Genomic DNA, 15,401 nt, shown 5'->3' on the forward strand with positions numbered 1-15,401 from the left:
GAGGATCTGTTATGCATGTTTGACTTGAAGAAAGATTGCTGCCGTTTCTTTTGATTATAAATTCTCATTACCATTTTGGTATCAAGAGAACTTCTTGATCAGTGTACTCCACTGTGGGGTAGGGGTGGGGGAAGGAAAGCTCCAGTCAAATATCTGATTGAAATAAGTAGGTTTGTGTTGATCCTAGCCAAATACATGACAAGTTTAAATAGTATGGTATATGGCTATTTATAAAATGATATATGGCAATTAAAGTGTACTTTTCTGTTTGATTTACTCGAGCAAATTCCCAATCTACATTCATCACCTGCAAGCAAAAATGGAAGTTGGTGAATCTATCACAATTTTAGCAGACCAAAGTTTTGTAACTAGTTAATTTGTTGTGAATTTAGAAAGGAGAGAAAATTCAACCTGCTTTCACAGCTGAAGCTTCTGGTTGTTCAGCATATTGATCAACTGCTACGAACTACATCCGAGGCAGAATATTCCTTATTCCTGAATAGGTTGCAATGCAGGCCGTGGTGATTTATGCCCCATTGTTATCTATTTGCAACCATCCACTTTGTATTTGCGAATACTGTCAATGGCAAAAAAATAATTTATTTTGTTTCTTTTATAGTTTGGAGTGCACGGTAGTGGGATGTGGCAGATGGAGGGATAATTAAATTGATTTTTTATTGGGGTAGATTTGTGCAGTGGATATCTTGTTTCATTTGTAAAATAAAAATTGCACAAGTTTTAACCTTGTTAAAATCTCTGTCCCTCAATACCTTAAAAAAACATTTTACCAAATGTGCTTCTCATCATTGTTGCAGATAGGAAGTGTCTGTTATCTAGCACAGTAAATTCCCATTCTGAAAAGGAAATAACAAAATCTGCCATTTTAATGTTTTTTTGGTTTACTTAGCAAGTCTGGTCGAGAGGCTTGATCTTTCCCTTTTGTCTGCATTTGTATTTCATTTCCTTGCTAGCAGTTTTGCTGATCTTAACAATTTTGGTGGATCATGGATGTTTGTGTAGAGAACCTGCCTGTTCCACACAGCATACCCCAACCGTATTTATTTCTGCTTCCCTTGTTCACTTTGACTGTTGTGCTAAATTGCATGCCATCTATCACCTTTATTATCTCTTTCACTTATTGCAAACTTTCTGGTTATTGTGGATTATTTTGGATTATTCAGAGTTGCCGCCTGATGCTAATCAAACTAAAAGTACTTAATTATAATATTATTATCTAGGCATCTGTGGGCTTGCTAGTTATTTAGGATATATGTTCACAAGAAAATTAAAATACATATTTCTCAGTATTCTAGATGTCGGAAGGCTTATTCAATAAGATTGAATATTACTCGTTATCAAGTTTTTCTCATTTCTTTTATGGTCCTGGATCGTTCGATAGGTGATAATTGCCTTTTATTAAATTAATTTAGGTTGGAGATACAGAGCCAAAACATGTGCTTCGATCCATCGATCCATCCAGTGATAGTGCACTAACTATCCTAGATACTAGAGACAATTTACAATTTTTACCAAAGTCAATTAACCTACAAACCTGTACATCTTTAGAGTGTGGGAGTAAACCAGAGTGCCCAGGAAAAAATCCACATGGTCACAGGGAGAATGTACAAACTCTACACAGACAGCAGCCGTAGTCAGAATCGAGCCTGGGTCCCTGGAACTGTAAGGCAGCAACTCTGCCGCTGTGCCGCCATGCTTTTTATGGCATTGAAACCTGTATATGTTGTTTCTGTTTAATTTGCTAAACCAGTACTACCAAAGTCCGATCCATGCCAGATTAATGGAGTTTCTCTATTTTGAAATATATTTTTCGCAGTCGCTGCCTCAAAAAGGCTGGCAGTATCATCAAAGACCCACACCATCCTGGCCACACACTCATCTTCCTGCTACCTTCAGGTAGAAGGTACAGGAGCCTGAAGACTGCAACAACCAGGTTCAGGAAAAGCTACTTCCCCACAGCCATCAGGCTATTAACCTGGCTCGGACAAAACTCTGATTATTAATAACCACTTTCTGCTATTTGCACTTTATCAGTTTATTTATTCATGTGTGTATATATTTATATCATGGCATATGCCACATTTATCTGTTTTGTAGTAAATGTCTACTATTTTCTGTGTGCTTAAGCAAACCAAGAATTTCATTGTCCTGTACAGGCACACATGACAATAAACTCACTTGAACTTGAACATTGCTCCTATTCTAGTAGTATTAAACATGTTTTTAGAGAGCTGCTGCTTCCACTATTCATGTTTAGATTAGTAACTGTAAGTTGGTGATCTTTGACCAAAGTCTTGGTAATCTTCTCCTTGGAATTGGCTGAGGTAATAACTGTACACCTAAACTACACGTGTCTTTTTGTGGAATGAAGTGAAAGTACTTGTTTCAATCTTGCTCATGCTACCCTACACCCCTTCCTCCCCTCTTTTATTTATTACCAGTACATTGATGACTATTGATATTACTTCATATAGATAACCCAGATTTCATTATCCTTGCTGCCAGTTTCTACCCTGCTTTCGTTTTCATATGGTTCAAATCAACTTTTCTTTACTTGATATCTCAATCAACATTTGCAGATTATTAGTATACCTCACGCTATGTAGTCGTAATGAAAGGTCATTCACCTGTAACAGTGTGTCTCTCTCCATAGATCCTTCCTGATCTTTTGGGTATTTCTTGCATTTTCTTTTCATTCAGATTTCCAAAAGCCACTGTACTTTGTATCTCAAAGTTCCATCATGCATTTCCCCCTCTATCTGCTCTCATTCATCTCCCTGTACTCCCAGTCATTCAGATAGGTGATCTATGATATTTCTTCTAGATACACCTGGACAACCTTGGTATCAGCCCTATCACAGTCATTTTCTTTATTCTCTCAGCTCATCTCACTTTTGATTTATCATTACTCCAACTCTGAAGGCTGTTTAATCTTCTTCAGAAATAAAAGCACTATAGTATCCCCAGCATTTTCTGCTTTTATTTCACAATTTGCAATGCTAGTTTAATGCTATAAAAGTTACATAAAATCATAGAGAATTGTAGCAGGGATGGGCTATTTGGCCTTGAAGCCTGTTCTGAAATTCAGTACAACCATAATCAATCCTCTGCCTCAAAACTATATTCATACTCTCCCCCTGATATAATTTGTGTTTAAAACAATTTTACATTAATCATTAACCGTCTCCACTGGTCTGAAGAAGGGTTTCGGCCCGAAACGTTGCCTATTTCCTTCGCTCCATAGATGCTGCTGCACCCGCTGAGTTTCTCCAGTATTTTTGTGTACCTTCGATTTTCCAGCATCTGCAGTTCCTTCTTGAACACAACAGTCTCCACTGCCTTTTTTGGTGGAACGGTTTATTGACCTCTTAGGAAACAAAAATATTGTGGGCCTAAATGCTTTAATCCTTGAGACTGTGATCTCTTGTTCCTGATTTCCCAACTAGGGAAACGCACTCACTGCATCCAGTCATCTGACAGGTTTGTATGTTTTAATGAGATCCACTCTCATTCTTCATAACTCTAGTGAATACAGACTACTCAACCCAATCTCTTGTGACACAATAGTCATGCCATCTAAGGAATCAGTCAGGTGAACTTTCATGGCACTCCTCACATGGCAATTGTATTCTGCAAAGATTTATACAAAGAATTGTTTGAAACGTATATGTGAAAAATCTTTGAAAAATGATAAAACATTATGATATCTGAATTAAGATGCTGATTTGATACACTGTTTTAAGAAATGTTAAATGGCCACTGAGACCATTACTTGTGATAAGCAAATAGTGTATTTTGGTTTGCTGTTTGATAACATAGAAACACGAGCCAACAGTGCACTGTTACTTAAAAGTGGCTTGAAGTTTTTGTCTCTCTACTCTTGTAACTATGATGGAAACCACCACGTTGGCATTATTAGATGTGAAGTATACATCCACTGTGTAATTGCAGTAACTAAATAAATGGTGCTTACCATTTTGATACTATGGTCGCCTGCATTCCTTGTATGTTTTCACTGATAGGTCTTCTGCTCATTGTCTTCACTCATGTTTTGTGGTTGTAAAATGTTCAAGAAGGAACTGCAGATGCTGGAGAATCGAAGGTAGACAAAATTGCTGGAGAAACTCAGCGGGTGCAGCAGCATCTATGGAGCGAAGGAAATAGGCAACGTTTCGGCCCGAAACGTTGCCTATTTCCTTCGCTCCATAGATGCTGCCGCACCCGCTGCGTTTCTCCAATAATTTTGTCTATCTTTTGTGGTTGTAAAATCCTGATCAAGCTGGAAATAATGTTTTCTCTCCTTTTTATTGCCATCAGGTAAGTAACAAGGAAATAATTATTTTGTATCAAAGTTGCAACGGCTTTCACAGAATAAATATCGTTTAAATAGAATTATTTGAGTGTTGGCTCCATTATGCCTTTTGTTACCAACATCTCTTGCTTGGTACAAGGTAACACAACGATTGAAGAAATCCTAAATTGTCTTTGACATGTCTACAATCTACACAAGTAGTTTAATTTCTATCACAAAATCCATCTGAGCACTCCACAAATACAGAGATTAATAATAATTATGCCAGTGTACTTGAACATCTGGAAGTTAATGCTGAGTAACATTTTGATTCCTTAAATCAATTATTCTTCATTTAATGAAGAATAATATCTGAATGAGCGACTTGCATTTTTATTTCACGCATTTCACTCCTGCCATTGGGAAGAAGGTATAGGAGTCTGAAAACTGTAACATCTAGTTTCAGGAACAGCTTCTTCCCAGCAACCATCAGGCTATTGTACATAGAAACATAGAAACATAGAAATTAGGTGCAGGAGTAGGCCATTCGGCCCTTCGAGCCTGCACCGCCATTCAATATGATCATGGCTGATCATCCAACTCAGTATCCCGTACCTGCCTTCTCTCCATACGCTCTGATCCCCTTAGCCACAAGGGCCACATCTAACTCCCTCTTAAATATAGCCAATGAACTGGCCTCGACTACCCTCTGTGGCAGAGAGTTCCAGAGATTCACCACTCTCTGTGTGAAAAATATTTTTCTCATCTCGGTCTTAAAGGATTTCCCCCTTATCCTTAAGCTGTGACCCCTTGTCCTGGACTTCCCCAACATCGGGAGCAATCTTCCTGCATCTAGCCTGTCCAACCCCTTAAGAATTTTATGTTTCTATAAGATCCCCTCTCAATCTCCTAAATTCTAGAGAGTATAAACCAAGTCTATCCAGTCTTTCTTCATAAGACAGTCCTGACATCCCAGGAATCAGTCTGGTGAACCTTCTCTGCACTCCCTCTATGGCAATAATGTCCTTCCTCAGATTTGGAGACTAAAACTGTACGCAATACTCCAGGTGTGGTCTCACCAAGACCGTGTACAACCGCAGTAGCACCTCCATTATGAGCAACTAACGCTGCACTGCTTTGGTTGGACTAGGGACTTTGGGCTTTGCTTTGTTTTTGCACTATATCAGGTTTTTAATTGAACTTTTTTTTGTTTATTATATTATCTCCATAGTACTGTGTTTACAAAGATGTGCTGCTGCAAGTAAGAATTTTGTTGTTCCATTTCAGTACGTTTGACAGTAAAACACTCTTGACTTATTTATTGGAATTCTGAAGTTCAGCAGAGGACAAACCTTTTTCTAACTTATTTCAATTACCAAATATAGCAAACTTACTAAGTTTGGTTTTTAATCAAAAATGGTACAGGTACTGGAAATCTGAAATCAAATAGAAAATGCTGGAAATATTCCGTTGTTACTAAACACTTGGCAACTGACGTGGAAATATGTTTCCATTGATCTAAATGTATTACAGTTCCTACACCTTGGAACGCATACTCAATGGTATTTTAGGTACCAGAATGTCTGCAGCAATTCAGAATGGTTACCACTTCTGACAGGCAGTTAGAGATGGGCTTTAAGTGTTCCTGTATGTGTAAATAAAAACCTTTCAAAACTGTTAGAAGAAGGTGAAGGAAACAAACTAAGTGTCACAAAGTTACCAGTGTACTGATAACTGATAAAGATGAAGATCTACATTGTGAGAACTTGTATGTAACTAATGTGATTTCTTATTTTGAAAATTCATCATTGTTATTTTATCTTCATAGCTTGTCAGCGAAAAGGTGGGTGGTGCTGAAGGAACCAAACTTGATGAAGACTTCAAAGAAATGGAACGGGTAGGTGAATTAATGGATCTATGACTACGCAGATAAAACCACTGGTACTAAGAATATAGCAGCAGGACTAACGTCCATATTTGGTCAGTTTGTCTATATATCTTTTTGGGCAAGAGTGCAACATTTGCAATTTTCCAATCCACGGGTTCCTGAATCTGTAGATGTTCAGAAGAGTATAGTCAGGACCATGGTAATTTCCTCCCTTGCTTTCTTGAGCAGCCTAGTTTGCAAACTATCTGCATCCGGAGAATCAGTCTACGCTTTTATCCTCAAGCCTTTGAATGCAATTTTATACACTATCTTCAAACTCAAAAACGAAATTGATGTGATTTAAATTCTAACTAGCTAGATTTAGATGCCCTAGCTTAGTAATAACCTGGATCCATTACAATTTGCCTAATACCTCAATTGATCAATTGGGAGTAGGCCCGGGGTGTAAAGGTGTCAGTTCTTCCAGCGGCGTGCAGAGAGGCACCAGCTACCGCAGGCCACTCACTTGTTGGGCGCTGACTCCTCGATCCCGCTGCTCGGCGGGGGCCGGCTAGGATTCCAGAGCATTACCGATGCCTCACATCAGCTCCTGATCCCCCACCGCCTGTCCGGATAATGCGACTGACGTAGGCTGAGCTGAAGATGGGATCCAACCGCTCTCACAAAACGCCAGTGTACGACGAGGATGGTAAGAACACAGTTCACTCAACGCAAACTTTAGGTCATTTGTTCCTTGCGCCTGCGGAAATCTCCAACACGGTCGAAAAGAGGGGGTTCTGAAGTTGCATTCTCTCAATTGAGGACATTTTCTCGACTCTCCTAGAAGCAACGAGCCATGGCTTTACCGGTGGTTGTCTATCTAACTAAAACCTCTCTCTCTTGTCTCCCCATGTACGTCTTTCACCCCCCTTCTCTCGCTCCCCCCCATCTCTCACCATCTCTCCACCGGTCCAGTCTCTCCCCCTGTCTCCCACTCGCATCTGCCCCCCTCTCTCTCTCTCTCACTGTTACACTCCGCTCTCCCCCGCTACTAGGCAACCCGTTCGCTTTTTAAATCCTGAATGACCTTTGACAAATCCCACGATTTCTTGCGTTTTTTGTAATACCGAACTCGCTTATTAATAAAACATACTTTCGGGTCAGGATCTTTCTTCAGACTCCTGCCGTTCCTTGTTTCTCCATATATCCATATGTCGTTCTTTGACTACAGCTCAGTGTTAAACACCATGTCCTTCAAGCTTCTTACCAAATTCAAGAAACTAAGCCTCTGCTCATCTATTTGCAACTGAATTCTTGTCTTCCTCATCAACAGACCACAATCGGTATGAATTGGCAACACTTCCTGCTTGATAAACATCAGCACAGGGGCACCTTGAGGCTGAGTTTCCAGTCCCCTGCTCTACTCTTTACCCATGATTCTGTACCCGGATAGAGTGTCAACTCCATCCTTAAATTCGCCAACAACCCCACTGTTGGATGAATTATGAGTAATCATGGCCGTCAGAAGAGGGAGGTATGTTGGGCGCGCTCGCACCCCCCTTTATTTCCCCCACAGTAAGAAAAAATCCCGTGGGGAAAAAAAAATTTGGAGCGCAGTCGCCGTTTACCCGAAATTCTGGTTCCTGCCCACTGGATGATTTGGGGGAAAAAAATTGCGACCTGCGCAGTTGGGGGAAGCCGGTGAAGCAGTAGCGACGCAAAATGACGCTGTCTCTCCGCGTGTGCGCAGTGGGCCCGGGCGAGATCAGATTGCATTTTGCAGTCCATACAATCAGTGATCGCCTGGATGCCTCGTGTCTATTCTGGGATTCCAAAAAGTGGTGGACACGGGCTGGCCCATCATGGTTATTGACCTACCCACCTTGGAATATTAGGCACAGCTTCAAAAAGGTAGCTAGTATCCTCAAGGATCCTCACCATCCTGGCCACACTCACTCCTGCCATCGGGAAGAAGATATCGACGGAGTCTGATAACTATTACCTCTAGGTTTAGGAACAGCTTATTCCCAACAACAATCGGGCTCTTGAACACTACAAACACCTATTAACTACAAACTTGGGACTTCAGGTTTTCGTTCTGTATTTTTAAAACATTTATTGGACTTTTGTTTGTGTTATCTATGAGTACTGAGCTTATAAACCTGTTATGCTGCTGTAAGTAAGAACTTCAATGTTCCGTTTTCAGTACATATGACAATTATATACTCTTGATTCTCTTGACCCTTGAACTGTAGACTTTGGGTTAATATGCTCTGTAGAAAGCTCTGAGCATGAATGCACTAGTACAGTTAAGCAGATAAATAGTTTAGTAATGCTAACTGTTCAGTGATATGTTATTGGTTTATCAGATAAATCTGTTGTGACTTCTGGAGAAATAATAACAGGTATTTTTTCCGGTTGCTTGGTTTCAGAAAGTGGACATTACCAGCAAAGCTGTGGCTGATGTCCTTACAAAAACCACAGAGTACCTGCAACCAAATCCAGGTAAACACTTCTTGAAATATCGGAATGTCATTGATCTATGGTTCTAAGTTAATTACTTTTTGATTTCCCCAGTGTTTTATCTTTTACTTTTGAAGTTGCCATTTAGTTAGAAAAAAGCCATTTCAGGTAAGATGTAATGCCAACAATTCTATTACAACTCTCTAAATTCCTGTCCAATTCATGTGCAATGTATTGGTATTGATCAGACATTAATTGCTTTCTGCATGAAGAGCATCATTGCCGAATGAAATGCCTCGGCTATTTTAGTGTGAATATTTGCAATAACCTCTGTTCCTCCTCAGCCAAAAATGTACTTTTCTACAAACTCTTCCTGCTCCCTGGACAACTGGATCCCTTATTCCCAGCTCATTTACAGGACTGTGCTCTTTGAATCTTAATTCTTATCTTCATGCTATTAATATCGAGACAATATCATATTATCAGTAGGTTGGTCATTTTTCATTCTGTTTAGACGTGATATCCTGCATTTCATGTTTTCACATGATTTAAAAAAAATATATTTCTTGAATTCCTGCATGGTGAGAAGGACCACTACCACGTATCTCATTAATTATGTGCCCCCAGCGCTGTTCAGGTTTAGCAAAAATGTTGCCCTTCAGTTTAAAAGGTTAAGAATAAACCAGATAATAAGGATTTTATTTGTTTTATTTTTTTAATTCCTCATCTGAGTAAGGTGTGGTTTAAAACCCCCGCACAAGTGCTGGAGTAACTCAGCAGGTCAGGCAGCATCTCTGGAGAACATGGATAGACGACATTTGGGTTGGGACCCTTCAGATGGGTCCGGATCTGAAACATTGAGACATGCTACCTGATCCGCTGAGTTTCAAATTTTCTGAACTCTCCCACTCTGCTCCTCTATCAAAATATCTCTCCTTATTTACTGAAATTGATTTCAATTAGCTGTTGTTTTTATGTATTTTATTTTCTTGTCTGTATCTCCTTCAGCTTCCATTTGCTTATCAAAATAATGTACAAATACCACTATTTTAATGTCACTTGCAAATTGGAATGTCATCACCTTGAATTTACTATCCAAATAATGGTTGTACTTTGTGTTGGAACAAAATCATACTGGATGTAATGCCTGATGAAAGTGAATAGCTAATTGACCATCAGAATTTGCAGGATATTAAAATAACTGCAGCTGAGAAACTGGTACAGCAAAGTTGATACCTTCAGGAAGAAGTGCAAGTGACTGATGAATAAAAAAGATATATTGTTTATCTGTATACTAAAAGTCTCATCTTGTCTGTATGCGTGTTGTCTTTATATGTGTTTTGTATCTCCCTCAAAACGCTATGCGCTAGCGCTTAAATTTTTACATATTCTAACTCACATTTTTCCTCTCCAATTAAGATTTCATCCTATATTTCATGTTAATAACGATTATAGTTTTTTTTTAAAAGCTAAAAAACGCTTCTCACAGAGAGCCTTTTTCCAGCAGCAATGTCACAATGCCATCTCACAGATGTCAGGGAAGTGCAATTGCAAATTTTTTTTAAAGTCCAGTGCTGAGGGAGGCAGGGTAGTTTCCTGAATCTTGCGTTCGGGAACAGCTTCAGTAGGGGGACCACGCCTGCCGTGGGGGCTACGGGTTAGTGGTACAATATTGTGTCTGGGAATGGGTTGCGTTGGGGGACCAGGCCTCTCGTGTGACAGGGACCCAATGGCTCGCTGGGCTCAGCCCGGGTTGAGTTGGGGGAGCGGGTTACGTTGGAGGAACGGGTGATGGGGGTGATTGGCTCTGGGGGGTTCCTGTCTCCGGGTTCAGCGCCTGTCCCTGGGGTGAGCGCCAATACAGCATGCAGGTACTAAAGTGGGGGCCTTGAACTGCCAACATTAAACCTCTTGTGAATCGTACAAGCTTTCTAAGTATTGCCTTTGCCTGGCCCCGTTTTGCAATGGGACCATGTTGTGAGCTGGATTTGGCAAATGACAAGTTTACACTGGTGTTTCTGCCTGATGTGAGAGACCCAGTGTTGTGAACCAATAATGCAACTAACTACCCAAAGCAAGAGTCTTAAAATTGTCTGGTGTTTTCATTGTTGTCAGGGATAGGCATATAATCATTGTGCATTGGATTTAGCATTTCATTTAGTTGGTGGTTTTGCATGATTCTTGAATGAGTAGTTAGCAGCACCAGAAAATAAAAGCTTATTTCTTTTTTTTTGTAAAAATAACTAACATATGACTTCAAATTGCATCATGTTACTATGTGAAAACTTAGATTGTTAATTATCAGATATTCCTACTGTTTGAAAACTGTCATAAATGAACAACTCTAAAGCCTATTTGTCAAAAATGACTTACTTTGTTTTTACGTAGCATCCAGAGCTAAATTAACAATGCTGAATACAGTATCAAAGATTCGTGGGCAGGTAAAAAACCCAGGCTACCCTCAACCAGAAGGACTTCTTGGAGAATCTATGATTAAATTTGGAAGGGATCTTGGTGACGAAGCAAATTTTGGTAAGTGAAGTATTTTGATAAATTAACACTTCAATAGGAACTACACTTTGAAGGCTGAAGAGGCTGACCAAGGCTTTTAGATGCAAGCAATAGATTTTTTTTTTGTTTCTGCTACATAATGTTATGCTTGTAAATCAATTTGTGAGCTCATCGCACATTATTGTATCAAATTTTGTTTTGGAATATTGCATTGATCAATCCTTGAGACAGCAAGGGAAGTGTTAGGCTGAAAATGCGAGATCCTTCAAAGCATTTGCAGAGATAATGGTAAGGAGAGTTGGCTGAGAATGTTGACCGTCGTTAATTTTGGTTTACTAAACCTTTATCCAAAGAGACATCAATGAAATGAAGTAGGGGAATAGAAACGTTTTTTGAGGGGATACTTCCTTCATTCAAGAACTAGTTCGTAGTGCAGTTCATTAGAATTTGTCTCAAAGTTGTTCTTAAAAATTAGTTCATCTTCCCCCTGTGTTAACTCGCTGCATTCTTCGTAGCATGACAATCATGGAAGTTAAGCACTCTGACCTACTGGTCTTTGCAAAGGTTTGAATGAAATCCAGCATCAATTTTCTGGTTGTTGTTTTGGCTTGATGAAATGAAATAAAATGGTAAAGAGGGCAACATATATTTACTATCACCCTTTAAAGGAAAACATGTTAGGGGCTGATTTTTTTGGCTCGTACCTCATCTTTATCTTTGGAGCGGCAGGTGTTCAGAGCTGCTACTGTTGAAACAGCAGTATTCCCAGCCACGTGTATGGCCAAATAAAAAGGCTGGAGACTTAACAATTTTGGAAGACTATCTTGTCAATTCTTGCTGCTGGGGAACTGCAAATAAAGTACATCTGCTGAGTTGAACTTGCTAGTATTTCCAACATTTTTGCAATTGGGAATTGCTGCTTGGGTTGTACATAGCATCTGAGACTCTCTTGATTTTAGTGAGGGATTGTAGGGCAAAGGGTTAGGTTACAAAAGGGCAAGTGAATAGTTTTTAATTATTTCTGCTATACCCTAATGTTGTTTATTTGTGGATTTTTTAACTTTTAATATATATACATATACGTTTTGGGTCGAGGTCTGAAGAAGGGACTCGACCCGAAACATCGCTCCATAGATGCTGCCTCACCCGCTGAGTTTCTCCAGCATTTTTGTCTACCTTCAATTTTCCAGCATCGGCAGTTCCTTCTTAAACATTCACTCTAATATAAATTCAGTTCTCCTAATTTGGGACACTTGGTGGGAATACTAAGATTTAATAGATAAGAACTATGTCAAGACAGATTCTTAAGTTGTGTTGAGTAACCTAGCTGGTAGTGGTAGGAATATTAAGTTGGTAATAGCCCATCAGAAGAGATGGGAAATTTCATTCAGGCTCTCATTTATTGTTGTTGCAATCATTCCTGATGGTAAGTGCACTCGCAAGTCAAATAAGGACATAAAGTTTAGGTAAAGCATGGCTCAGTTCAACTCATTTTTCAGCATTATGCGTAGAAATTGCATAATGAGATGTTGAAGGAGTTCACTTGGAGTCCAAGTGAGAAAGAATAGGATGGAGAGCATTAAAATACAAGGTTAGAACTGGTTTAGTCATGCACTGAAATAGTGTTCCTTTCAATTTTAAAATCTTCAGTTTCCTTATTGTGTCTAAATTTTCTGTTTTAAGGAGGGGCTCTCATTGATGTCGGTGAATCAATGAAGCGAATGGCCGAGGTTAAAGATTCCCTGGATATCGAAGTCAAACAGAACTTTATTGATCCATTACAAAGTCTATGCGATAAAGATTTTAAAGAAATTCAGGTAAAAGGTCACTATAGGTAAACACATTGCGTTGGTGAATCTCTGGTAACTTTTTCATGTTTCCCCAACTTTTCTTAAACAAATTTAATGGTAACATATTTTGGACTGGCCACTTCACGTGTGATGTGGCTTTGGCAGCTGTTTGATATCCATCTGTGAAGTCACACATCAAAGCTGTCACATTAATTCTCGCTAAAATAGTTGGATTATTCAAGTGGTCATTCCAACTTTATGGTTAAAGTCAAAAATAACTCTTTGTAAAGAATAACAAGCATGACAAAAAAATAAATATTTATAAACCCAGCAGTCTGAGACCGAGAACGTGATGGTGCTGAGGCTTGTGAAGAGAATGGGAATGTTTAATGGAAATGTGCAGGGCAGGTTTTGTTTACACAGAGGGTGGTTCAGGCCTGGAACACATTGCCAGGGGTGGTGGTGGAGGCAGATACGATGGTGGTGTTTAAGACGCATTTAAATAGGCACATGGAAGTGCAGTGAATAGAGGGATAGGGATCATGTGCAGTCAGATGAGATTGGTGTAGCTAGGCAGCATGTTCGGTACAAACATTGTGGGCTGAAAGGCCTGTTCGTGTGCTGTACTGTTCTATGTTCTAGTTCTTTAGCCAGGAAGCTAATACTGTGCGAGATTAAAATCTGCAGGATCATTGTTGCTTTTTGCATTTCATATTTAGCTAATGGTTTACTTTGGATAGATTTGGAAGCATAAATCTTCCTCTTGATTTCCTTTTGACTCCTGTCTTGTCATGATACCTTACCTCGGGTTGGAAAGGACCCCCACCCTCAAGACCCTAGAGGAGGTCATAATACTTTTACCTTCTGTCTCCTCGCAAAGATCCACAGGCAGCTCTCTCTATATATCAAAGAGCAAGAGAGAGAGAGACACTAAAGACAACAGTCACTTTTGTGTTAATCTCTCTGAAAGAAAGAAATGATTGCTCTACAGAAGCTTAGGATAAACTGCATTGTTAGCCTGCATAATTGGTGAAAGGTGATCCAAAGAAAGGAAGGTGAAGACCAGGAAATTGCCAAAACACAAAAGCAAAAGTTGGAACGACTATTTGAACATGACTTCATTGTTCCTTTTTTTAAAAATTCATTCTGAAGCGAGCTTGAATATGCAAAACACCTTCCCAAAGACATCAGTTTGCAGCCTCCATCTTGTAGTCATTTTAAACTGTTGTCCAAGTTGACTTGACTTGACACAGCACTTCAAAATAACTATCTAGACCAACCCAGCGGCTGATCATAGTTCAATATTGATCTAGCTGTGGAGCTCAAAGTAAAGCCAGCATGACACACCTTATGAAAGTGGCTGAAATAATGTTTGTGTTATGGCCACGCTTGAAAGAAAATAATGTTGCTTTCACTCGTGAATGACAAACTCATTTCCTTTCTCTACTGAAATATATTTGAATTATTACAATGTGCAGGACGAATATAATGTATTACATTAATAATCAATAAAACTTGCTTTATAACTCAGTAATTCAATGTGAGTGTATTATAATACAATGCTATGTGAACTAGAAGGCACAGGTTCAATCCTGTTCTCTCCGAAGATGGGTTTTTTGGGGTGTAAAATGTGCCTCCCTGAGAAAAAAAAAAACCCAAATTATTTCTGATTAGTAATGTATGATTCCATGCTAGAAGGAATACAGAAGATGTAATATGTGATAATAGATTTGGCTGGCTGGCTTTACCTCTCAAAGTTCTGATAGTTTGCTGACACTGGTTTCAAATAATGGTGGGCAGGGTCGCTGAAGATTATGTTGAAGTATAACAGAACCAAAAAAAATATAAAGGTGTACTCTAAGAATTATACACACAATTTTTACATTGCAGCATCATTTGAAGAAACTGGAAGGTCGCCGCCTGGACTACGACTACAAGAAGAAACGACAGGGAAAAATTCCTGAGGAGGAGATAAGACAAGCTTTGGAAAAATTTGATGAATCCAAAGATGTGGCAGAAACCAGCATGTACAATCTTTTAGAAACTGATGTAAGTATGGTTTCAAAAGACCTGTTACTCTTATGCTTTCATATTTGTACATGTTTATATTTATTTTTGGGACTAAATAATCTAGAAATTGCAAGATTATATAATGTGATTCGGGTCTTATTTCTCACAAGTTTATACATGGAAGTCTCCTGGTAGTTAAACAAAAATATTTCTTGGCTAGGTGGAAAAATTATATTCATGCTCCAGATCATAATACATTGCATCTGCTTGAGGTTGTACCTGCATTAATTTCAACAAAGGTGCTTATCAAATTCAATTATAATGTTCTTGGTCAAATAATTTACCATCATGTATTTTTTTTTGCGAACAAAATTATTTTTGCAAAATACTTTCTGATTGAAAGGCAAGAAAATGGTGAGACATTGTGGGTTCAAAGACTTTCTATTTTCAG

General features: G+C 39.0%; 1 protein-coding gene across 2 annotated transcripts in view; it reads left to right on the forward strand.

The window, feature by feature from the left end:
* The window catches only part of sh3gl1 (SH3 domain containing GRB2 like 1, endophilin A2), a 72,144-nt gene that overhangs the window by 22,046 nt on the left and 34,697 nt on the right, over positions 1-15,401 (forward strand). For both annotated transcript variants that reach the window (XM_033046592.1, XM_033046593.1), the window contains exons 2-6: positions 6,138-6,206; positions 8,609-8,681; positions 11,028-11,171; positions 12,834-12,967; positions 14,831-14,989. In XM_033046592.1, the coding sequence (XP_032902483.1) occupies positions 6,138-6,206; positions 8,609-8,681; positions 11,028-11,171; positions 12,834-12,967; positions 14,831-14,989 (579 nt within the window). The remainder of the gene's footprint in view (positions 1-6,137; positions 6,207-8,608; positions 8,682-11,027; positions 11,172-12,833; positions 12,968-14,830; positions 14,990-15,401) is intronic.

Source organism: Amblyraja radiata, chromosome 29 (assembly GCF_010909765.2).
Source record: "Amblyraja radiata isolate CabotCenter1 chromosome 29, sAmbRad1.1.pri, whole genome shotgun sequence".
Classification (NCBI taxonomy): Eukaryota; Metazoa; Chordata; class Chondrichthyes; order Rajiformes; family Rajidae; genus Amblyraja; species Amblyraja radiata.